This window comes from Triturus cristatus, chromosome 2_2 (assembly GCF_964204655.1).
Source record: "Triturus cristatus chromosome 2_2, aTriCri1.1, whole genome shotgun sequence".
Taxonomy (NCBI): Eukaryota; Metazoa; Chordata; class Amphibia; order Caudata; family Salamandridae; genus Triturus; species Triturus cristatus.
In genome coordinates this window covers 102,282,814-102,308,990 of record NC_140582.1, presented here as the reverse complement: position 1 = coordinate 102,308,990, position 26,177 = coordinate 102,282,814, and the positions used below count along the sequence as shown (strand labels likewise).

General features: G+C 47.2%; 1 protein-coding gene across 1 annotated transcript in view; it reads right to left on the bottom strand.

The window, feature by feature from the left end:
* The window catches only part of LOC146861944 (N-acetylneuraminate-9-phosphate synthase-like), a 143,960-nt gene that overhangs the window by 18,411 nt on the left and 99,372 nt on the right, over positions 1-26,177 (bottom strand). The window contains exon 5 of the mRNA XM_085641110.1: positions 6,641-6,907. Within this exon, the coding sequence (XP_085497236.1) occupies positions 6,641-6,907 (267 nt within the window). The remainder of the gene's footprint in view (positions 1-6,640; positions 6,908-26,177) is intronic.

The following is a 26,177-nucleotide window of genomic DNA, read 5'->3' as shown; positions in this document are numbered from 1 at the left end:
CTCTGGTAACTTAGGCCTCTGCCTTCCTACCAAAAAAAGGGTCAGACGGAGCCTTAGTGATGGATCAAGGATTTCCTTCTTCCCTCTCTGTCGAAAGTAATTGTATTGGCATTGAGCATAATACATTTGCTTTAAGATGCAGTTTGTTAGGCTGATGGTCACAACAATAAGAAAATGTAGCGGTCATGAAGTAGGAGTCCCAGACTTTTTTCATATTCATGCATAAAGGAGCCGGCACGTAAGATACCCGTACACACGCTTATTGCGTATGGTTTCAACTCGTTAATCCGACTTCGTCTATTACTTGACCCAGTTATAATTTTCCTTTTTGCTTTTTTCGCACCTTCTGGGTTCCTAAATTGAAATGGATAGGAACTACACTCCCTGACTAGGATGAGATAACTCTAAATTACCATGGAGACACCATGGTAACCCACTCTTACACCCTGTGATTGGGTGCTCTCTCGGCCCACGAAGTACCAGCCACCCTGATTGGCCATCTACCGGCCACAACGAACCTCTTACCAACTGGACTGGGTTTAAACTCACTCCCGAACCGCCGTCTCAATATCGACGGGGTCCAGTTCAAACGAGGGTACACACAGGTATCAAGCGGGTGCCTGGCGCTGAAGGCGTGAGTCCAGCCATTACTCTGAAGCGAAGTACCTCTTTAACTTTGTTGTCATGAGCTATTACGCTTACCTCTAATTTCTTTTCCTTCTCAGGGTGTGCCATTTTGCCACCACACCCCTCCCGTGACCCATGGTGCAATTAACGATTGCACTTCTTGTAAGATATTTGCAATCGATTTCTACTACTTCAGATTTGCCCAGCAGCACTTTGTGTGTGTTTGTCTGTTATCAGCATTTTTTCACCCTAGTTCACAGGGTAATTGCTTAACGCTATTATGGACATTATGATCACCTTTGCCCTCTTGTTTCTTTCCGCAGAGTATCCACGGTGCACTAGTCTGACAGGGGATTACAGTCCTTATTCACAACAATTTCGACCGTAGTCTGTTAAGTGCACAAATCCACTAATAGCAGCACGAGTGAACAGGGTACTGCTTAAAAGTGCACTACGAAGAGCACCATTGCATGGTTTTCTCCATTGTGACAACCTAAAAGAGCATACTGATATTTTTCTCATCTTTTGTTCTCTTTGTTTGTTAATGTTTGACACATTTTTAACCAGAATAAACTCTGTTCCTCTCTAAATTTTGGGGATCTCTGAACACCTAGTGTTTAAGATTTTTTACACTAGCAGCCCCTGGTTAGGGTGGGCCTTAGCGCGCCCATACCGCCGAGGTTCACTACACTTTGGTCCTGATGAAAGCCTGATTAATAATCACACATAGGCAGAAACATGTTGACCACACTTTCAGGGATAAAACTGAACAATTACATTTTGTTCTTTATCCCACACTATATATTTTTATCCATGTCTGATTGGCAAAACTAATAAAATATTTTTTTGACACAGTCCAGACATTTTTAATTCACTCTCCACTTTTCACCAATCACTTATTACCAGCTCCGCAGTAAAACTGGCGTCGCAGCACACTAGGGTGGCACTCGGCCACTCCTGGTGTGGCCCGATGATGAAGCATGTCACCAACCAGGTTGGTGAGTGAGGGCTTTCTTAGAAACCTAATGGGTTTCTCTATATTCTTAAAAACCTAACAGTTTTTTCAACATGCTTGCTCTTCGTCGACTTTTTTGGCACACTCCTTTGTTGATTTGACTAGAATTTGAACCAACCTCTGGAGACAGCCAGGATGATGCCTGTGCTACCATGCCACTACAGACTTTGCTATGCAGCTAGTCTTTTGTACTATAATGGGTTCCTGTAATCCTGAAAGAATGGGAGTATTAATGTAATGACAAGCTTTCCAGAGAGTAATCAATTTAGAAATAAAAGTTTGGGAAAGTATGGATTAGTCACAGCCTGTGTTAGCCAATGTTTCAATTGCATAGTTGCATTTTTGCTTACACAAAACACCTTTCAGGAATAAGTATGTTCTACATTAAGTTTCTTTTGTTTTGATTTTTAACAAATTGTTCTTTCTAATTATTCATTAGCGTGTTGTTGCTTAATAAAGTTATTGAGGTGACAGTTTGTGCATTCAATTGCAACTCTTTCCATGTAAGTGAATGAAAAACCAGCAATAAGGGATGCTTTTAAACAATTGTTACAACTGGGCACGGTCCGCTATTAGGTACATATATGCAAGTACACCCCAACTGTACTCTCCATGTGATGTGACATTAAACCTACAATTAGAGATGCTTGAGAGATGTTAGAAGTATCCAGTCTGAAAAAAGGCAAATCTTTATATTCCTCAAGGAGTCATTGTCTTTTTAGTGTTTAATCATTTAATGTATTGTGCTTTCTGCTATGATCAAAGTAATTTGGTTCTTTGTTCCTCGATAGACCTTCATCAGGACAGGTATTATGGACCAGGATTATCATGCAAAGTATTTGTGGCTCTCCCATTTACTAAGGTAGCCCACAACTAGGTCAACATGCCCACATCCCTAAACAGACTCCCGAATACCCCCCAAACTGATTTTTACAGTAGACGGGAAACACATCAGCGGATGCCATCGCTGGACTGGGCCCACTGGTGTAACTGTGTAGCAAAATAGTTTACAATAAAGGTGCCCTGACAAAGCAGGGAAACACACCAATCGCTCCCTAAGTACTTTTTCAAAGCAAAAAAAATAAAATATGAAGCTTCAATGAAAGGGAAAAAATTGACACGTGAGCGAGGGTCACAGATGGAGTTCAGATATGTGCCTTTTTCCATTACCGGGGACTATTCCCATTAATCAGGTAAAGGGCATATAGTACTTCCACTCCTAAAAAGTAGCATAACTGAAGAGCATACTAGTTACATGGCCTGAACCTCAATCATTAATCCAGAAATTTCAAGCCACAAGCAGATCCCTATAGCCATATAGACATTCCCATTTCAAAATGCTTGGCAACATGGTCTCCTGTACTTATGCTGTGCTTAAACGCTAACTTATGCTTCAAGGAACTCTGCAGCTTCCTGCTGCTCGGCTGAAGGAAGAAAATCCACAGTCTAATGTGCTTGCTTTCTTTCTTTGTTTTCTTTAACATAGGTCCCCCAGTGTTTTGGCATTACCTGCTCAGACTGGTAATAAAGAGTTCACTCTTCTCTTTATGGATCCACTGAGACAACTGACTTCCGATTAACCGTGATCTTGCTATAGTGAGCGTTCACCTCTGGATGTCCTTTTAGATCTTGAGAATCTGTTTGAATCAGAACACCATTCAATTCTGGCCTAGGAGCTTCAGCCCTAACTGCTGCTCGTGTTAGGCTCACGCCTCTGGCTGGCTCACTGAAACTAGTCAACTTAAGTTCTGATGTTGCAGGGAAAAAGCTGATGGTTCTACTGCATTTCCATAAATGACTCTTAGGTGGGTATTTGGGAGCAGTACCTGGCTTATTCTGCATTAATCAGAAAGCTGCTGCAATTACAGAAATAGGAGACAAAGGCTTTGGTAAATGGTCTCCTTAAAGTATAATGTACTTCTATCATGAAAAACTGTGACCATCATCGCTTTCCCAGGCTGCAAAGCAGAAAGTGCCAAATATAGCCTCCTTGGTCCTCCTGCACTGTGTGTGAATAAAGGCGATAGTGGAAAAAAGAAATTTATTATAATATTAATGGACTACATAGTGCATACTTTCATTGCTATGTGAGGCTTTCGTTCTATGAGAATGTCATAAGTAAATTTGGAGAAAAAAAAAAAAAGTATGAATATCCCCCGAATGAAGATGGATTCTACAGTATTGCAATTTCAAATAACGACCCAGTGTCTATCTGCAGATGATGCTTTTAAATGCAATTAGATTATTCCCCATTGAACATCTAGATGGCAGAATGAAAATGCAAAACATCCATTAATTCAAACCTCTTTTAGAAGGAAGTAAAGGTTCAGCACCATGCTCGGGGTGCAGTGCGGCAACACAGAATGCCTAAAGAAATGTTTTGACGGTTTCAAGAGTATCCCAGTGATTGAAGTTGCCCAGGGTCTGAGCTTGGAAAAAGGTACAGATGAGCGGATGAACAAGGGCTTCTGGTGCTGAAAGTGTCCTCTTGGTACAAAGCAACACAGCAGTGAATCAAATAAGTATCCTGTTCATCCTGAGCAGGCTTAGGATGAATGACTGTGGGTAAATGCTAACATTCTGATTAGCCAGAATTGGTTTGGCCTCTAAAGATGCTCGCCAGTCTGTAAGCACCCTTCCCTGTGATTTCTAAGGTGAAACATTGCAAAAAAGAACCTTGGGTCTACAGACTGTGTACAGCTTGTTGCTTTAAAAGTCTGTGCATTCCTGAACCCGCAGCCAAGACCACACTTGCTTTGAGGGAGAAGAGAGGATCTGACCTGCTGCAATGCCCAAAATAGCAAAGATCCAAGAATCCTGGGTCGCAAGCATCCACAGATGATGAAAAGGGGAAATTACGTACAGTGAGGACGATGCCCCCCTTCACCTTCTCGTGCGCCCATCAGTCCCTATATCCTTGGCCTTTTAAACTCTCCCAACTCACTCTTCCCAAAACCACTCCTCTTGCACCCATCTCTACCTCTCCAATCCTTTTTGATACAAACTTCTTACCTGGTTTCACAATCTCTCCTCATCGCACCACCTCATTTGACCCTCACTCATTTACTCTACCTCTCTCCCACCTCTGCCTCTCACTCTCTGCCCCACTTACTTGCTGCCTCTCGCCCTTCTCTGCTGCTGCCAGTTTCTTTGCCTCTCTTGTTATCTACCCGTTTCTCCCCGTCATATAGCCAAACTTTGTTTATCTATTCCCATCCATTTATTTTATATTGTCGCTCCCACGGTCTGTCATGATCTCTCTTTTTCTGGTCTCCTGCTGTTCCACTGCCTCTCTGTCCCTCCCCATCTAGGACCCTTTCCTTTTTCCTTTGTTCGACAGCCTCCCTCACCCTTCTACTTCTCCCCACCTCTCTCTTTCCTGCAACCTTTCCACCCCCTTGTTATATTATTTTTCTTCCTTGCCATTCAAAACTGTTATACTTTTGCTAAAGTGGCAGATTACATTCAGCACAGCACAAGTGAAGAGCCCCAGATGACCTACTGAAAAAACAAGTTACTTGCCTGTAACTACAGTTCTCCAATGCAGATATGCAGATATCTTTCATAGATTCACATTCTTGAATCATTCCCAGTCACCAAAAAGGGAATCCTTTGGTAATCTTCAATCATCAGTAGTCCTCAAATAAGGCAGAAAGGGCCAGATACTTCCATTTTAGTAGGCTTTCAGTCGGGGGGGGGAGGGGAAACCAAAAATCAACCGATGATAAGGGCGCACTCTGCATACAAGTCTCTCTAGAGGCCACCATTCTTCATATTCGTACCAAATATCATGTGCATAGGAATCTGTCATTGAATTGCTATATCTCCTCTTTAAATATAATTTATCATTCCTTCCCTCGAGACTGCTGTTTTCAGACTTTGATCCAGAGGAAAGGGTTTTCAGTAATGAACATTTCTCCCAAGAAAGGTCTCTTCGGAGACTGTAGCTTCACAAGGAAGAAAAGACTGCATGGCTGACACTCACACAGACTGTATATATTACCTCTACCCAACTCATAAGGAAAAAGACTGTTGGAGCTATGAAAAAGTATTGGAATAAACCTAAAATGATCATAAAGCATGAGTTCAGATGTGGCTTCAGAAGGTGTCTATGGAGGAGATCCATCTTCAGGTGAAGAGCCTTCTAAATCTGGTTCATTGGAACAACACTGAAGAGTGAAGCCAAGGCAGAAAACAAGTATGTGGGAAAGCAGGTACTTTGGAAAGGGTAGGCATGCATGGGTTCCTTTACTCATCACACCTAGATCTGGCACACTTTTAGGTTCAAGCTGGGATGTTCCTAAACTTTGAGGGAGCGGTATGCAAGAGCAATATTTATGAATGGACTGCTAATAAAACACGGATTTGATGTGCTTCTATCCTGCACTACCAGCCAATTACTCCTAAAAATCCAGCACACACAAAAAACGAAAAAACAAGCGATCAAGACTTTTTCTCTTTTCTCTCCTGTCACTAGAACAAAGTCTATTTCTATTTCTACCATGGCACCCTCTTATCTTCAAGATCCTACTCTTCTCCTCTCACTTCCCACCCACAAAGCCCATCCCCCAAAATCTATTAAATCCTTCCTTTAAAATTTCTCTACTGCTGTGCCAACCCAACTCTTCTCCTTATAACGCCTCTTAGCTTCAAAATCCTATCATATTAACATAACATGACGTTGCCTACCAACTCTCCCAATTCTATCAGAATCCAGAACTTATGTAAAATGTTTTTCATTTTGATATGTGCACCTGCAGGTAACACTGCAATGGCCTTGCTTCTGTATCGCGTCCGCAGCTAATAACCATGTACCCATTCTACTACCATAGTACCCCAGAAACCTTAATGTGGTGGCACCCAGTGCCTTGTCATGGGTAAAGTACTCCGATACCTTTCACGGTTAGTGCCCTGCTACATAAATACCCAAATCAAACAAAAAGCTATGTTAAATGTGAAATGAATGGTTGCATCCAATATAAAATTATAAAAGAATACCTTGTCATGACAGGCCATTTCACAGGGCAGTGACCGCTTAACTGGAGACCCCATTGCCTTTTCCACGGTGCGAATGGCTCTCACCAGTTCAGCCAGCTCCTTCGGCTCCAGTGAAGCCTGGTGGTCACTACCTTTCCAGGATTTGTCTAGAGTCACATGGCGTTCCACCACCTTGGCCCCCATGGCTACAGCTGCAACTGTAATGACGATACCAGTCTCGTGTCCAGAGTAGCCAATCGGAATGTCAGGAAATTCAGTCTGGTAAGTCTAAAAACGAATAAACAGTTGCAAAGGATAATTAGGCAAGCTTCAGATGTCCTGTTAATCTGTGTTAGCAGAAAACAATATCTCTTAAAATGCAGACTTTTTTAGAAGCAGCCAGACAACTTTAAGATATCAATAAATATCTTTCAAATTTTAAAAAAGCTGTCCAGTGGCAATAATACAATACTTCAAGTCCAATGCAATAATAGCAAATGAAGGCACAGATTCATGTGTGATCGCTTACGCAGTAGTCAAACAAACACTCACTACAGACAACACAAGAATCCTACCTACTCTTCTTCCTCCAACCACCCATGCCTGCTATACTGCCTGCTATACTGCCTGGGGCTTCAGTCTGTGAAGGCCAAGTCACAGGGAGGAAATATCCTGTACACTGCCTGATCTTCTACCGACTGCTCTGGCAGAGTCTTGGATACTGAGTGCCCCAGGGTGACATTAGGGGCAAGCAGAGCAGTGTGCAGAGATCTAGAGGGGCACTCTTCCACACAGAGGCAGTGCAACGACAGGGAATAGCCTACACACTCGAGAACACACACTGAACTCTTAGGACAGGCAGAATAAGCCATGCATGTTTGGAGCAGAATTTCGGTTCCTCAAATCTTGTTAAGAGTAGAGTAAAGTGACAACCAAATTGCTTCAATAAGCCCTCTGCACATCAGGCACCGTATTACAGAATATGCCCCAGGGCGCAATGGGCAGGTGCACCGCTCTGAGTGCCCCTGAGGCACACTGGTATTACAGAGGGGGCTGCAGATGCTTGTGCGGCCCCCTTCTGTAATACAAAAGCGCTGGCGCACTTGTTCACCAGCTTTCTCAAGGGGGCATTCCCGCAATTGCATGGGGTAAGGCCCCATACAAATGAGGGATTTCCTTTGCCTCTGTGCCTGCACCGTATTATATATGTGATCGCAGAGGCAAAAAAGCTGTCAGTTTGCCCCCTGATGGCAGCCTCTGGAGGGGGAAAAAGGGGGTCTATGGACCTCAAAAATCCCCTTGCAGGTGGGTGCACTCACTGCACCCGCCTCCAAGGGGGATCTCAAATTCCTCTTTAAAGTGCAGGCAGGTTGTCTCCTGCACAGTAAAACACAGCCGCTTGTAAACATCTGCTCCGTATTTCTCTTAAATGCGCTGCCCTAGGGGCAGTGCGAGTTTGCAGCTGTGCCAAGAGTAGCGCATTCTATAAAATAGGGCGCTCTTTACCGGTTTGCAACCGGCACCCCTGCTCAAAGGTGCTCCGTGGCACAAACAGGAAAAATGCATCCTATTTTTAATAGGGCCCCAGGGGTTGTATTTTGAAATGCGGCACATTTTCCTTTTTAGCGCCCCTTTCAAAGGGTAGATTCTATTCCATTGACCCTGCAAGCTCTGCTAAATTGAAGTAGTCGAATGTCAATCGAGGGAGTGAAGCGGGTGTCAGATATATTTTCCCTTAATTCCACCTACTCTAGAGGAAGCAACATTTCCCCCAACTCAATCCTCAATTTGCTTAGTACCGCTTCTCCAAATACCAAAAAACAACTCACTTGTCAGTTAGATCTATAGCCAGCTGTAGGAAAGTGGGTTTCTGTTGCAGTAACCCCCCCACTTTTTGCCATTCTACTGATGCACTTTTACTTGATGTGCCCGGAATCCCTGCTCTCAGGGCCTGTGTTCTTTCCCCAAAACTAACCCAATTAGCATATCTGGCCACAGGTCAGTCCCTGGTAGATGGTACCACAGGTACCCAGGGCACTGGGACCAGAGAACGCCTCTAAGGCACTTAATGTGCCACCCTTAGAGGTCCTGTACCACTACACTCACACACTGCCTTTGCAGGCTGCGTGTTTTGGTGCAGAACAAAGTGAAGAGTCAACAAGGCACACATCTCTGTGTGCCATGCCTACAACCCAGAGATCTGGCATAGATCAGTCACCCCTTTAGTTGGGTGCACTATACCAGTGGTGAGGGTACAGGTTTATGAGCCCTGTACCCCTACAGTGTCTAAGTCCATTCTTAAACATTGTAAGTGCAGTGCTGCCATTAAGAGTATATGGTGATGGGAGTTAGTCATTACGAACTTCAAAGCACCATAATGGCTACACTGAAAACTGTGTAGTGTGGTATCAAACTTCTCAGCACATTAAACCCACACTGATGCCAGTGTGGGATTTAATGAAAAATGCACACACAGGGCCCCCTGAAAACTAATCCACCCCTTGCGTCCAGGCTGAGTGGCTGCTTTCAGCTGCCACACCAGACATGTTTCTGGACCCCTGGGTCGAGAGCCTGCTGCTCTCTGGGGCCTGAAACAATGCACATCCTGGGACCAGGTGCCAAGCCTCCTCCCCCAGGATGGGCAGGGTTTACGAAGGGGAAGCTTCAAAGGCTTGCTGCCTTTGTGAGCTTCCCCAGGCTACTTGCTGCTTTCAGCAACTAGTCCCCACCAGTTCTGACCCCTACTTTGGGCGGAAGAACCGGCAGGAAAAACAAGTGAGGAAGAGCGGTGTGCCCACCTCTGCCAACTCAACCCTTCAGGTGGGGGAGGAGAGGTGAAGCACAACTCTCAGCCCACGCCATCTTGAAGATGGGGGGGACTCAGCCAACCAGGGACAGGGACATGTCCCCCTCCCACTGGAGGATGGCATAATAGGGGGTGTACCAACCCCAGGGACGGGACCCATTGGTCCCTGCCTTTTACCTACCTGGAATGCCCCTAAATCTAGTATTTAGGGGCACCCCTGAACCTTGCTTTCTCAGATCCAGAAAAGACGAGAAAGAAAAGAAGAAGGACCGAAGAGCTGTGCAGAGCTAAGAGGACAACGGCCACTGACTTGGCCTCAGCCCTACCGGCCTGTCTCCCCTCAAACATGCTCCTGCGAAATCCCGGTGTGTCCTGCAGCCAGCAACCTCAAAAACCCTGGAGGACCTGCCTGCCTTCACTTCCAAAGACTGCTTCTCACATGAACATCAGATTTGTTCAACTGCAACCTCTGGCTCTATCCGGACACCGCAAATCCAGCCCACTCTGCACCCGCTCAACCCGGCCCAAGCTTGAGTGGAAAAACACGATGAGGAGGTCTCCAAGGCGATTGTGACCCAAGATCCGGAGATCCCAGACCAGCCTCAAGACCCCAGCCGAAGCCTGCAGCCTCAATCCAGAGGATCCTCCTCTACTGCGACCAAGAGCGGGTAAGACTTTCCGATGCCAAAAGGCACCCCTGCACCAGACGCCCCACGGCCTTGTGTGTCCCAACCAACGGTGCCTAATTAACAAAAGAAATCCCAACTTACCCCCTCAAAGTGGTGGTCGCACCCAGAAGATAGTCGTCCACAAGCCTGCAGTGTTTCTTTCGACCGGAGTCTCTCCATAGCAAACAGGGCGCCCGTAGCCCAAACAGCACTCTGCACCCTGCCACCCCTGTGCCGCTGAGGGTGCACCTTTTGTGCTGACCTGCAACCCCAACTGCCCTGTGCTAAACCCCAGGAGCTTTGCTTCCACAGCCGTGTGGCCTACTTGCTAGCAGCCACCAACCGGAGACCCCCTATCCTCCATAGGATAACATTGGGCCTCAACACTTTGCACCCGGCTGCCCTAGTGCCGCTGACCATGTATCAAGAGTGCATCACGGACCCTGAGGGACTCCTGAGTCTAACCCCAGAACCTTAACTCCCACAGTCCATAACTTACCTTTGAACCGATAACCTGCTTTTCCTCCATAGGATAACATTGACAATTTTTCTTCCAAAAAGTTTCTAAGTGTGGAGTTTTGAAATCTAAAAATATTCTTTAAAAATAAATTGCACAATTAACCAAAACGTAATTACTTACCTGTTTGCAGGCAATGTCCCAGTGCTGAATCTAGGTATCCAGCACGGAGTACGAAAAGTAATGTAAAAAATAACTTACCTGTAATTTACTGAAAAAGCCTATTCATTCCAATGTACTGTATTTGCTAAGGATCGCAACCTACTGCAGCCCCTGTAAATCAAACAAAGTACAATTCCTATTGCATTTTCAAACTGTTTGACATTCAGCAACTTATTACTGTAAAATATTTAATGCTTACCTGTGCCAGGCTTGCTTGGTTCTAAAATAAAACAGTACATTATTTATACAAAAACCATTGGTCTAGAGTTCAGTCCTTGAGTGTGTGCGATTTCATTTGCTGATTGAGTCCGTACATCAAATGCTTAACACTGTCCTCTGATACTGCCTTACCGCTCGACCACTCTACCAGAAATAGAGAGTAAGCTTCTAACTTTAACCTCTGCCTACCTCTGGGGTCACCTGGACTCTATACACACTATACCTCCCTTTGGTGTAGTATATATAGAGCCAGTTTCCTACACCAGCTACTCCGGTTGCAAGCGTCATCAGAGAATCTTCTGGTCTATGTAGCACCACAGGTATTCACTGTTGCCTCCTATATGTGAAACTTGCATACCCAACTTAACTTAGGAGTGTCAATGACACATAGATCAAGAACCAGTATCTAAAGTGTTGAGTTAAATATTAAGGAGTGAAACTGTTCTCCCCAATCAAATGAGGTCAATACCCATTTTTCTTGGGTGCTGTGAACAAACTCAGAAGTTCATAGAAATGCACAGCAGCTTCCAGAGATATTTCTGACCCTCTCCCACCCACACGTCCACGAAACAGGGCGAGCAAACCTGTATGCAACACTGAGAAGCTCATACCACCATTCCACTGTACCACCATAGCACCATTTATTTCAATGGGGCATGAACTTAATAGTGACATTCTAAATTGTGTTCAGTAAGAGTTAAACGGAGACGTACACCTACAAGGCTCGGTCACTGTGGACGCTTCCAAGAGTGGAGGGATATGAGAACCCTAAGCTTCTCCTTACTATGCTCTGGAAATCCCACCTCAAGCTTATTGATACTGCTGCTAACAGTAACAAATAAGAGGTTTTCAATGTACACCTCACTACATTACGGTCCTGATCCCAAGTCTATTGCTTTAAGTCCCATCACTGATCAAACTGCCTTTCTCTTGAGCACTAACTCACTTTCTATCTTTTCATAGGTGCTCAAGAAGGATCTACACACCCAAAACTCAACAGCTCTCCATGTCAAGATAGTCATACCTTGATGACGCTAGTGCCAGTATCTCATATCATTGGGATCATGTCCTATGTCAAATCTTTCCTGTGTTCGCCTCACTTGCTCAAAGGTAACCCACCATACAGTGTTGTGTTAACGGACCACCCAAACAAACCTAGTATTGATCTCACTAAAGCACCTCTACCAAGCTGTGACCATGTGTATTATGCTGATGGTTCAACATAATACAACAAATGGGAACTGTACTTGTAGGCTATGATGTTTGTACTGTATCTGAGCTTAAGAGTCAATGTCTGGACAATGTTAAGTCCGCTCAACTAGGTAAACCAATTGCTCTAACTTGTGTGTACATTATAGCTATCCAAAACTAACTATACTCGCATTCACATATTCAAAACATCTTTTGAGTTCGACACTATTTCAGGCTTCTGAATGCAACAAGGATCCCTTACCTCAGCTGAAGACCCTCAAAAACACAAAATACCTCATAACTGCTGACCGAAAACTTCCTATATCTGTTCCTGTCAGCCGAGGAGATTCTGCTGAACAGAAAGCGGTCTTAGCAGCTTGCTGTAATCATGCTCAGAAGCGCTCCTGTTGCTGCTGCTCAGCTGCACAGACCTCACTGTGCTGCAGCCACTCCTGCTGCCCATGACTATGGACTATGGCTTTTGTAGTGGGAAGCCTCCCAGCTACCTAATCCTTCAAGGGGACTCGTCAGCCCTCTTTATGCAAGCCTTGTTTGTTGGATCACGGTTTGCCTTTTCCTGGAAGGAGAAAATGTCAGGCATGAAAAAAACCAAATCGAAAGGCCTTTCGCCTGCTGGCCACTTACGAAACTGGCATTCACTTTATTGTGATAGTACCTTTCTCCATATCTTGAAGCAGTACAAGCAAAACCTCAACCTTTCTTCATGCTGGATTTGACCCCACCTTTCTACTGATTCTAAAAGGTGGAAACCCATGATTCCGATCCCTTGGGACAAAGGAGAGTAAAGCCATGAAAAATACCAGCATGGGTGACAACCCCCTTGAACCTCTACGCTGCGACAATGCCTCTGTCCCCATTCCCTTTAATACTGGAGGTTTGGGGGACATGGCTTTAAGGGCCAACACAGCAGTCACTCTTTGCGAGAGCTTCGCACGAGATTTCCAGCAATACTAAAGTACCCTGACTCAGGTGGGTAAAATTATGTTGTGATCCATCTCTTGTAACACTACCAAGTAAAGAAGTGGCCGGGGTGCTGAAATGCAGATGCTGATCGATTGGCGAGAGAACTAAATAGCACTGGTTTACCCTACATTGGATGCGTGAGTGGCCGGCTCGCACCCTGCAGAATACTCTGAGAGGAACTTTGAGTCAGACACGTCCTCAACACTGGTCCAGGGTGGAGTTTCAGGTCGCTGCTCCTACGGCTCCAGCGTTCCCTGCAACAGTCGATACTGTGGGGTTATGATGCGCCCTGTGGAAGGAGAAGTCCTTACATCTAAGCCATGTCGGGACATAGGACTCGTCCTTAAAATCACATGACTAACTGGAAAATAGTAATACAGGTTTTCTTTTGAAGAAAGAAGGACTTTGAGAGTTGGATTCGCACGCAACTAGAAACTATTTGTTGCAGGGAACCTCCCCGCCCCCATGCCTTTGGAGAATAAATAGGGGCAGTAAATTGAAAATTTGAAAGTGATGTTATAACACACAGAAGTTTTGTCCTGAGGAAGTCCTATGTATATGGACAAAACGAGTTGGCTGTGTCCTTGACTGTTTGTGTTCCTGTTTCTATGTGCAAGAAAACAAGAAAATAAAAGATGCATTTAACACAACAATATACATTTTGTGAGGTTTGTCTTTGGTGCTATGTTGGTATAGCTTCCTCTTGTCTAATTGTATATAGGAAATGTTATTGAGTTTATGTGCTCCTCCTTCCCTCTTTTGCAACTCTTAGCGCATTTGCATTTCTTTCAGGCAAGCAGGCACCCTGGCAGGAAACCTTGTTTAGCTATCTTACCAGCTTCAGTTTCACAGAACGGGAAACTCTAAATGACACTCCAGCTGAAGCATTTTAACTATCCGAATTAACCATTCGCAAACTATGGTCTTTTTCCAGATTCCAGGCCAAAGTGAATCTGGGGAACGTGCTGACCCAATCTCATTACTCCACGGCTCCCCTGGGGATCGCACCCTGCAGATTGAAGACTTCTGATCTAGTTGGAGGCAGTCGGGGTGCCTTAGAGTCCGGCTGAGTAATCGGATCATAAGCAAGATGGGCTCAAGAAAGGGAACGCCAGTGCGATGAGAAGACAAGCCGCTGTTGCCATCTCGCAACATAAAAGCCACTGAGTGACCCGGGGGCCGCTGTGACAGATAGGGTAACTCCTGTGAACCTCGAGTTACTTCAAGCCATCCAATCCTCTAGAGAAACATTGGAAACAAGAATCGGTGAAGTAAGAGTTGACGTATCACTAGAACAAGACCTCAGACGGGGTTGAGTGAATCACAGCAGCGGAACAGACTCAAGGCTCAAGAGGAAGACTGTAAATTATGACTTTTACAGCGTAGTAGATAGTAATGCAAATACACCCCTTAGGGTCATCAGGCATAATCCAGAGATGGCTGAGGCTGATCCCCCTCTGAGATCAGGAGAGGGGATCCTCAATTACGAAGATTATTTCTTTTGTTTTCTTTGGAGTGTTTAGGGGATTCAGTGGAGGTGAGGGGAAGAACTGCATACCATTGCCTATGTCTCTCTCTACCCCTCATTAGTCTCAATTGCCAATTACACACAACAGATGCTTCATGTTAGGAAGTACGGAGTGAGTTGGAAAGGGAGTACCGAAGTTTATTTAGTGCTAGCTCACAGGCCTCAGACCCTCAAGCATGCAGGCCTATTCATAGATCAACAAGAAAGAAGGTATTATGGCTATGGCAGATGACACCAAACTGAGACTTTAATATGTTGCATTTCCAGGACTGTTAACAGTATGTCAGATAAGCGTGGATAGTTCCTAAGGCCGCGATGGGGCAGATATACTGATGCTACAAGAAATCTGAACTGAGACCGCTTCAGATGCCTCAATTGATATGGCTTTCACACGCTGTCCCACCCAGGCTTTGGACAGGGATTCAGGGGCGTAGCGAACCAGATGAAAAAGCACCTCCTGCGAATCAGATCATACATATGGCAAGAGTAATAATAGCTGGTACACTCTATGAGGCATCCTCCTTTTTACAGACTAAACGGATGGCTTATTTTTTATTTTTTCATTTATCCCCATTTATTTCTCATCTTAAAGCCACCTAACTTTTCCAGTACTGTACTTACTTTGTCCATTTCTCAATAACAATTACTGCTTCTAGTTTTCTCTCCAATCTCAAGGCCCGCCTCCCCATACCATCACAGGTTACAGTAGTCATGGAAGACAAACTACCACAACCTGATTTCTATATCCCCCACTCCACAAATCAGTCTTTATTGCATTTTTAATGCAGATTTATTCTGTTTTCAATTACTAACCTTTTAGGGCATTTGCTCAAATCACTACAGTGATCCAAAACTCGCTTACAGCTCAGATTAAGGGAGCTCCTACGAAGGAAAAAGGTGGGTTTGATTCTAATTGTACCAAGACTTACTCTAGCTTGAAAACAACATTCCATAGAACTGAGAGATCAGGGGGAAATTAGAGAAAGTAGGAAGGCATATAATCTTTCCAGAAAAGTACGAATGAAACAATTAAAAGATCAAGCGTGTGACTCTCTCCACGAAGCATCCCTATGTAAGGATTGCACCTCTTTCTGGCCCAGTTTTTTTCTAATAATGATGGAGCAACGATTGAGGCTGCAATTGACGAAAAGTCATGGATTGATTTCTTTTCAAATGTATACAGAAGTAAGGGGAAGGAAGAAAATTACCTAGATCCTGAACTGCAACATTGGGAAGGCTGTCGTTTTTTTCCCTATTCAGATGCATATAACACATGAGGAGGTGATAGCGGCTATCAATGCTAGTAAAGGAGGTAAGGCAACGGGACCGGACGGTGTGCCGATGGATTTATTTAAAGACACCCCATCATTATGGTCCCCTTTGTTAACACGGGTTTTAGAAGCATGCTGTACAAGGGGATTTATTAAGTATTGGTCAGAATATGTGATTATACCAATTTTTAAAAAAAGGGGATCGGGACAATCAGCCTGCTATCGACCAATATCTCTTTTAGATGCTCTGGTGAAGGTAGCAGGCAGGATTGTTTTGAACAGACTACAAATATGGGCTGAGGATAACAATCTTTTGAGTGCGGTCCAATATGGTTTTAGACAGGGGCTAGGGACTAACGAGCAGGTTTTAAATCTCAGTATTTTAATGGGGAAGTATATACAAGCTAAGGATGATAAGCTCTATGTAGCCTTTGTAGACCTCACGGCCGCATTCGACTGTTAGTCACAATCGACTGTGGAAAATCCTGATGGATCTAAAGGTTGATCCAGATCTGGTGCAATTTTTAAGACAACTATATTTGGGGCCAGTGCAAAGGTGAGGTATGGGCTAAAGGGAGAATGTAAAGCGTCATTCCGCGTGGAGAGGGGGGTGAGGCAAAGCTGCGCCCTGGCCCCGTTCCTCTTCTCTTTATACACCAATGCTTTGGAGGAGTGTTGGACTTGGCCCTTTTGGCAGGTTCACCCCTAAACGTTTTGCCTTTCCTGTGACCTGGTATTGGTGGTCTAGTGTAAAATGCGTACGCTCTCTGAGTGCGTGTGGTGAGATTGGTCTGCCCTCCCATAGGAATGCATGGGGGATATGTATGTCCATGGCAATTCCTGGTGTGAGAGGAGTGCAGGGTCGAGTTTAGTATGTGCGAACTCGTGAGAACAAATGCTGTGCAATGGTGTGCGCAGATTCATTGTGACTGGTGGAGAAGTGCCACTTTTAGAAGTTGCCATTTCTGTGTGCTGTGTGTCCGCCTGCCTGATGTGAATTCTATTACAGGACCGGAGGCTTTCGTATTATGCTTCTCTTTCTTATTTATTGCTACTCACAGCAGCCAATGAAAACTTTTCTTATGCAAAACAAACTATTTCCCATGATGCATGCACCACATCACTTCCTGCAGAGCCCCATAAGAGCCAGTAATACCGGAACCAGTCCTCTTCTTTGCTGCTCACGCAGACAGATAAGTTGAGCTCTCAATTATTGACATGGTAAATGTTTTATTTTAACGATTGATAAGTTATTTGCTGGCACCGGCGCTTTGTTATATGGTTTAAAGTCTTCACTAACGCCGTTTTGCATTTGTGACACAACTGCCCGACTTTGCGGGACGAGCTGGATTTCGCGTCCTGGGCGCTACGGAGCTCCCGCTGGGAGCGGGGATGTTTCAGGGCTTAGCGGAGTTCCCTGCGTACGGCGATCGATGCGTGGGGCATCACGCCGATTTCTGGCATTCTGGCAAGCGCGCCTTGCATATTACACATCAGCGCGTGGAGCACTTCAATTCTAAAACAGCACGGTACTGCCCCGCCTTCGGTGGGTGCATATCGTTATTGAACATAGCGCGAAGGCTCTCCTAATAAGCCGGTGCGCTGGGAGCCAGTCACTTTCGCTTTTGTTTCAGGTTTCCACGTGCGTAGCCCAATTGGGCTATTTTGGTAGGATTTGGGCTACGAACATCGTAACTGCCCGTTTTCTGTCGTTTTTCTTTCGTTTTTAGCCATTCCAGGCTGACTTCCATACAGAGAGCACCCCTTACGCCTGGCTGGCTGCAAAAACGACTTGGGCCTGGAGGGAGCACATCTCCTTGGATTTTTTCGTGCTCTTTTGGCTCCACTACACCCTGTGGGCTGTAATAATTGGGATACAGCTTTGGCTGAGGAGCTAGGTACCGGTGCTGTGGGTTGGCTCCCCCCCTGTTACTCCTCCTTACTGTTGCCTTATGAGCAAATACGTCTACAAATTTGGCTCCACCATGCAAAATTGGGTGCACTATGAGGAGGATGACACCTTGTACGAGGATAATATTGAGGCCCTGGACGCTTCCGTGCAGGAGTCAGTCAACAAGGCCCTGGAGAAGGCAGTTCCGGGAACTGTGCAGCAAGCATTGGCGACTGCATTGAAGCCTTTTACTAGGCAACTGGAGAGGTTTGCGAAGTATCATGGCTTCACTACCCCAGCTGAAGATCCGGCAGAGGAGCCATGGCCTAAGTCCTGGCCTCATTCTGCTTCTTACTCGTCACTCCCGTGCCCTGCGACGGAGAGGGAGAGGGTTCAGGATACTGATTCGGAACCTGATTCCACCTCATCGGGCACCCCTGATGATTCCCCTCCCAAGAAGAAATCTCGGAAGGTTAAAAATGTGGAGACTCCACAGACAGCCCCTACGCCTTTCACCTTCAACCCCTCGGATATTGTTCACCCTAGATCCTCGGATTGGTTGCCTGCCCCGGAGATGGCAACGTACCTACATGAGAACTTGCGCAAGAGCTTTGACAAGGAAGTGCGCAACAGACTGCGGTCTGAATGTCCCCGACCAGATCTTTCGGACAAGGTGGCGGAAACGCCAGAAATTGACTCCAGTCTGCTAACTTTCCTTAAAAAGTTTGCCAAGGACCCCAAGAAGGGTATAGATCGCGCCTGGCGAGGGTGCCAAGACAAGCTTCTTGATGTGGTCGGTCCCCTAGCCAAGATATTGGAAATGGCTCTAGAGGCGCAGGAATCGGGAACCGCTATTGATTCCCATGTATTGGCAGGCTGGAACCAGCGGGCTATCTGCCTATTAGGTAATGCCAACTGCGCAATCTCCACGGAGCGCAGGAAGTCCATCCTGATGCGCATGGACTCTAACCTTACGGAGTTGGCGGTGGCGGAGCCTGGCCCATTGGCGGACGGAAACCTATTCGGCGACCGCTTCGTCAAAGATGTGGCGAAATACGTGGGCACCTTCACGACCCTGGACAAAGCTCAGGCAGGAATCAAACGGATATTCCAGGCAGGGGTTTTCAACAGGGCCGGCGGGGACGCTCGTTTGGCCGTCAATTCTCCCAAGGTCCTCAGCGAGGAGATTTCGGACGTGGCAGGGGAGAGTGGGACTCCACCCGCGGTGGCACCTTCTACCCCACCCGGCAGCGCTTCAACAAGCGACGCTTTAACAAGGGATCCTATCGGGGAGGATTCCAGAACACCGAGTTTTCAGGTGAGCGCTCCAGACTTATTTCTTCTTCTATTGGGGGGGACGTATTCAGCAGTTTTATCACAATTGGGTTCAACTATCACAGGACGCCTGGGTTTTGCAGACAGTTCAGGGGTTCCATCTAGACTTCTTTCAGACACCTTGTCAGGTTCATCGGCCCAGACAGCTTTCTTTTTCCCAACTAGAGTGCGATTTCATAGATTCAGAAATAGAAGGTTTGCTGCAGAAACACGCGATGGCTCCTTGCGACGAGGGCCCTCGCGGTTTCTGCAGCAATATTTTTCTGGTGCAGAAGAAAGGCGGTGGTTACAGGTTGGTACTCAATTTGAAGGATTTCAACCACTATATGACTTACAAGCACTTCAAGATGGAGGGCATCCATCTGCTGGCAGACCTATTGAAGCAAGGGGACTGGTTGGTCCGTCTGGACCTGAAGGACGCCTATTTGTCCGTTCCCATATATCGTCCCCATCGCAGATTCCTTCAATTTCAATGGCGGAACCGGTGGTACGAATATTTGGTCCTTCCTTTCGGACTTTCCTCAGCACCGTGGTGCTTCACCAAGGTTATGAAACCTGTCGTACCCTACCTCAGGGAACAAGGGGTTCGCATGATTGTCTACCTAGACGACATGCTCATCATGGCGCAGTCTCGGGCGTTGGCGGTTCAGCACTTGCGCATGACCATTCGTATCTTGCAGAACCTGGGGTTTGTGATCAACGAACCAAAATCGGTTCTGTGCCCCACGCAGACGATAGATTTTCTGGGGTTCGTCATAAACTCTCAGACAGCCCAGCTCAGTCTTCCAAATTCCAAGCTTCGGGATATCAAGAAAGAGCTTCGCTCATTCCTGACCAAACAAATGGTTTCTCTCAGGGGGATTGCCCGGATAGTGGGACTTCTTGCGTCGTCCATTCAAGCAATATTTCCGGGACCCCTACACTACAGGGCCCTTCAACGACTCAAAATTCAACACTTGCAGAAGGGTCTTTCATACACGGACGTAGTCCCTCTTTCCCAGGAAGTGAGGGAGGAGATGCAATGGTGGTTGGCCCACGTCGAGGCGTGGAACTGCAGAGCGATTTTCGGCTCTCTACCGGAGGTGGTCATAGAATCCGACGCCAGCTGTTGGGGTTGGGGAGCGCGCAGCGGAAATATTTCCACAGGGAGACGTTGGTCCCTAGAAGAGTTAAATCTTCACATAAATTGTCTAGAGCTCCTCGCAGGATCATTTGCGATCCGGACCCTATCTCCCAAGCAGGTCTTATGTTGCATCCTTCTTCGGGTGGGCAACATATCGGCGGTACGGTACATCAACAAACTGGGGGGCACGAGGTCCTCAATGTTGGTGGAGATAGCGAAGGCCTTTTGGCACTATTGCCCGAGTCATCAGATTTCAGTCATAGCAGAATACATTCCGGGTCAGTCCAATGTGGTGGCGGATTGGAACTCACGCCACCTCGGGGACTACAGCGACTGGCAACTTCTCCCACGGGTGGTCCGGTGGTTGTAGGAGATATGGGGGTTTTGCGAGATCGACCCGTTTGCCTCCAGGCTGAACCGTCAAATGATGAAGTTTTTCAGCTGGAGGCCGGACCCATTGGCGCTGCCGACAGATGCCTTTGCGCAGGAGTGGACTCAGAAGTTGAATTATGCGTTTCCACCCTTCATTCTCATTCCTCGCGTGTTCACTCAGGTGATGCGCCAGAAAGCAGAAGTGATATTAGTGACTCCCTTGTGGAAGTCGCAGCCTTGGTTCCCGTTGTTGCTGGAGGAGACTTACGACTTCCCCAGGAGGATCCCATGGCCCTCGACGATGCTCCAGGGCCCTCATGGAGAGAGACACCCGATGGTTCTATCGGGGCATCTGTCTGCTAGCCTGGAGACTTTCAGGCAGCGTTGGCAAATGCCAGGATTTTCGGAACAAGCTTCAGGCTTTATCATCCAAGCGTGGGCCCCCTCTACCAGGAAGCGATATTCTTCAGCCTGGGGATTGTTGGACTTGGCCCTTCTGGCAGGTTCACCCCTAAACTTTTTGCTTTTACTGGTGCCCTGGTGATAGTGATTTTTGGTTTCTGCGCACTTTCCATGTGTCCCAGGGTAAAGTGCGTGCGTGTAGTGAGGTTGGCCTGCCCTCCCATAGGAATGCATGGGGGAATGTATATGTCCCTGGTAGTTCCTGATGCGTGAGGAGTGCAGGTGCGAGTTTGGTATGTGCGGACTCGTGTGATGAAATGCTGCGCGATTATGTGTGCGGTGTCCATGTAGCTAGTATGGAAGTGCCACTTCTAGACACAAATGTGCAGTGACTGCCTGTCACGTGATTGGCTGGCTGAGGTCATGTGACGGGCTAGGGAATCCCCAGAGTCAGGAGGAGTCACCCAGTGGTGAATGGGGAGATCAGCAGCCAGATGGGTGGGAGGAGTACACCTAGGACCTGAATAGGGCTGGGCTTTCCCCACACAATGCTGGCTCCGCCCCCTGTGGTGCGACTGATGACCCTGGCCTGCTCTCTGAATAGGGAGAGGGGCTGAGCAAAACAAAGTGCTCAGGAACCAGTTATAACTGGTTCGCCCCTTCCCTGCACCTTGAGACAAAGGTGAACCTGTGTATAAAATGGGGCTGTGACCCCAAATAAAGGGTTCTCTTGCTGTTCCTAATTCGAGGGGGGGCCTGCTGCTGCTGGGCGCCAGGAGAGACCGCCACTGGGGACTGCCTCCCTGCTGGAGGGCCCTGTGAGCTGGCCCCTGGGCCGTCTTCGCCCCCCTGCACCTGAAAACTTTTCCCTTACCTGCCTTTAAGCGCCTGGGAAGCGCTTACCTGCCTTCAAGCGCCTGGGAAGCACTGTGTCTTAATTTGCCCCTTTATTGCGAGGAGGGGTCTCCGTGCATTGCCATGGCAGCGCTGGGCTGCGATCGTCCTTGAGGGAACCCCCAGGATAGGGATTCCCCCGCTTATTGCCTGGTTATAGCGGGTGCCCACCCCGCTTAATTAATTATTTCTATAGCGGGTGCCCACCCTGCTTATTTCCGCCTTTTTATACTTTAATATGAAGGCGGGAGCCCACCCCGTGCTTCGGAGAAAGCAGAGAAAGTCACCGCCGCGGCCGGGTGGAGCAGGAAGCCAGGCGGCTGCGGAGGAGACGTGGGCGGGGCTTGGCCCAGGCCAGGAAGGCCCGCCGGGAAGCGGAAGGAACCTGCCAAGTACCGCGGAGCTCCCCTGGGGGAGGGGAGTCCCGCATCGCCCAGAGGAAGTCAGAAGAATCCGGAGAGTGGTGCCGGCGTCTGGAGGTTTCCTGAGTCCCAGAAGCGGGACTCCACCGTAGCGCTGCCGGTGACCGGGACCAGCGCCTTCATCCCGGTGAGTGAGGCTTAGCTGCTGGGTGGCGGGGAGCGAGACTGGGCACGTTTCTCGGTGCTGCCCCGTCCCCCTAGCAACATCCGAGCACCGGACGCCGTGCTCATTCCTCTTTTTCCGCTGCCCTGCCTGACAGTGGGCAGCGGCAGCGCGTCAGGGGAAATCTTTGCTCCTGAGCCCCGAGAGACTCCGGCGGGGGCATTCTGTTGATAACCAGAGCGGCCCCGGAAGGCAGTGGGCCGCTCCAACATCGGGGGCAGGAGTGTAAGAGCCGAGTGAGGCTCCAACACGGCCCGCATTATTTTCTTCAAGCGCTGGGGCGCTCCAACGGACAGCATTGTTTGCAGTGAGCGCGAGGTCGCTCCCACGTTGAGGGCGACATTGCTAAAGAGCCGGAGAGGCTCCTTCTGGGCATATTGTTTAAAGAGCCTGTGAGTCTCAACGCCTGGCCCCCTCATTTCTTGGAGAGTCCAGGGAGGCTCCAACGTGTGTGATATGTTTTAGAAAGGCACAGTGGTGCCCAGGCTCATTGCTCCAGCTGCCCAGCACTTAGTGGGCAGCTGCAACGTTTAGATTGTGGCCTTTGCGCTTTGCCTTGACTGCGTGCGCAGTCTTGCCCTGACTCTGCTGGACACAGGGTGTTTGAGCCCCAACCAGGCCAGTTGGCCTATGGACAGTCACAGGTGGTGACTTATGTGAGTTGGGCGCAATTGTGTTTTCCTGCACCTCTGAATGTGTTTTTATGCGTCATGTGCCTTGTTCTTACACCACTGAATGTATGTTATGAATCATGTGTTTTCCTTCCCTACACCTCTGAATGTGTTGTGATTCATCATGTGTAATGTGCTTAGACCCCTACAGGTATTGTGATACTTAGGTGGTTGTTTTTCTCCTAGTACAGGTGGTGCTAGTAAGGTCCTGGTTCCCTGCGTGACATTCTCCTAAGGTGGTTAGGGTTGCGTAGGTGGTACTTACCTGTTAACAGTAGTTACTGGTTGTGTGCTACATGTGTTATTTTGTGCTACAGTAATTTTATATCCTATGCTCTAAGTGCTAAGTTCTAAAAGTGCTAATTCCTGACAGTGGTCCATGTGGCCCTGTCCCCTGTACATATAATCCCTTGTAAAATTCTGCCCAGTGCCAGTTGGCACAGTGTAAATTGTGTGAATATTATCTAATGTGTTTGGTATAATACAAAGGCTATTTTTATATAATACCTTGTGTGGAGTTTCCTTTGTGGTGGGCCTTGGGTGTTGTTGCTGGGTGCGCAAGCAAATGCTTTACACATTGCCTCCGGGATAAGCCTGACTGCTCGTGCCAAGCTACCAAGGGGGTGAGCAGGGGTTATCTTTGGCGTGTAACTCCCCAGCCCTGACTAGAGTGGTGGTTTCTGCCTGGCTTTGGCGCAAGCCCTAGCCAACCAGAAATAATCCCATTTCTAACAGGGATGCTGGGTTAGTTGGTGCATGGGACAGCATGTGGATCCCGTGGGGGCAGGATTACCCTTTATTGTAAACTTCCTGTCTGAAAAAGCATCGGAAGGTTTAGCGTATCGCTCTGTTAATAACTTCCGTTCCGCCATATCGGCAGGCCACTCTCAGATCGAGGGCAAACCGGTCGGAATGCATCCTTTAATATGTAAACTACTAAAGGGTTTCAGAGTAGCTCATTCACCCAAACCAAAGTATTCTTCCTTGTGGGATGTCTCGCTGGTTCTGTCACTGTTTAACAGATGGCCCGACAACAATAGGTTGTCCAGGAAACAATTGTCGGCCAAACTGGCCATGTTGCTCTGCCTAGCGGCTTGTAGACGTTCCTCGGACGTTAAAGCTCTGGATATTACAGGTAGAGTATTTACTCCGGAGGGAGTTTCGTTTACTATTACGTCTAGAACTAAACCATGTCACGCAGTGTGGATTATCATGCTTTTCCCGACAATGCTAAACTTTGTGTGGTCCAATGCCTCAAGGCTTACGAAGAATGTACCAGGCCTACCAGGCCTGATGGTGTGGTACAATTGTTGATTGCTCTGCAGAAACCGTACAAACCTGTGACTGCGGCTACTATAGCCAGATGGCTCAAAAATGTTATGCAGGAAGCAGGTGTAGATACTCAGGTCTTTGGTGCACATTCTGTTTGAGGCGCTATGGCCTCTAAGACCTTCATGTTGGGTTCTACTGTACATATCATGCATTCTGCAGACTGGTCGTCTGAGTCAACGTTTAAACAGTTTTATTATAAACCGGTGGGTGACATATCCTCTTTTTTTTTTTTTTTTAAATCAGCGTTAAACTAGCATAATACGAAGCCTCCGGTCCTGTAATAGAATAAAAAATTAGCTAGAATTTTCAATTCTATTAAGGACACGGAGGCAAGGATTATCCCACCCGGTTAAATTACAGTATTGTAATTATTGCCCACCCGTTTTGCATATATACTCTGATTATACAGAAGTTACGGGTTGTTCTATCTCTGTTTTTTCAGGATCCGAAAAGAAGATGGATTAGTCGTAATCCTGTTTGAAGTTGACGTTCTTCCCAGCTGGTCTGGTTTCTTCCACGTTGGAAGCTGTTGTTGAACTTTGTTATAATTATTGGACTTATTGTTCGGAGCAAAGAAAGAGGACTGGTTCCGGTATTACTGGCTCTTATGGGGCTCTGCAGGAAGTGATGTGGTGCATGCATCATGGGAAACGTAGTTTGTTTTGCATAAGAAAAGTTTTCATTGGCTGCTGTGAGTAGCAATAAATAAGAAAGAGAAGCATAATCCTCGCCACCGTGTCCTTAATATAATTGAAAATTCTTGGCGCGAATGCTAGCTAATTTTTTATTGCATGTCTGGCTTGCGATTGACAGGTGCTGGATGGTGTGGGGAATTCCAGGAGCCAGGGTGAGTCAGCCCAGTGGTGAATAGAGAGATCTGCATCTAGATGGGAGGGAGGAGTTGCACCTGGAACCTGAATAGGTCTGAGCCTTCCCTCCACAATGCCGGCTCCACCCCCTGTGGTACGTCTGATCCCTGAGCCCCCACCTAACAAAGGAGAGAGGAACTTAGCAAAACAAAGTGCTCCAAAGCTCCCCTATACCAGTTCTAACTGGTATCCCTAAACCCTGTGCTGTGACACAAAGGGGAAAAGTGGTCTAAATGCAGGAGCTGTGACCCCATGAAAATGTTCTGCTGTGCTGGTCCTCATGCTGGGGGCTGCTGGGCCCCAAGAGGAACCGCCACAAGGGACTGCCTCCCTGCTGGAGGACCCTGTGTGTTGGCCTGCCTGAGCCCAGCCTTGTGCCCCCTGAACTTTTCCTTTTTTTGAAAGAGCGCTTTGCTCTTTATTGCTGTGAAGAGCGCTCCTTTTTTTTTTACCCTGGACCTTTAAACTTTTACCCCTGGGAGCGCTTTTTAAGGAGAGGGCTGGTGACTTTGCCCTAGCGCTTAGAGTGCTTCTATTTTGCATCTGCAGCGCTGAGCTGCCTCGTCTACAGAGGGAATCCCAACGTGGGGATTCCCCTGCAATTGCCGTTACTTTAGCGGGAGCCCACCCCGCATTCTTGCCACACTTTAAACTATTTTGTAGGCGGGAGCCCACCTCGCGTTATGGCAGCTTCTCGGAAGTATTTTTAAATTGAGCGAGAGCCCACCCCGCAATGGC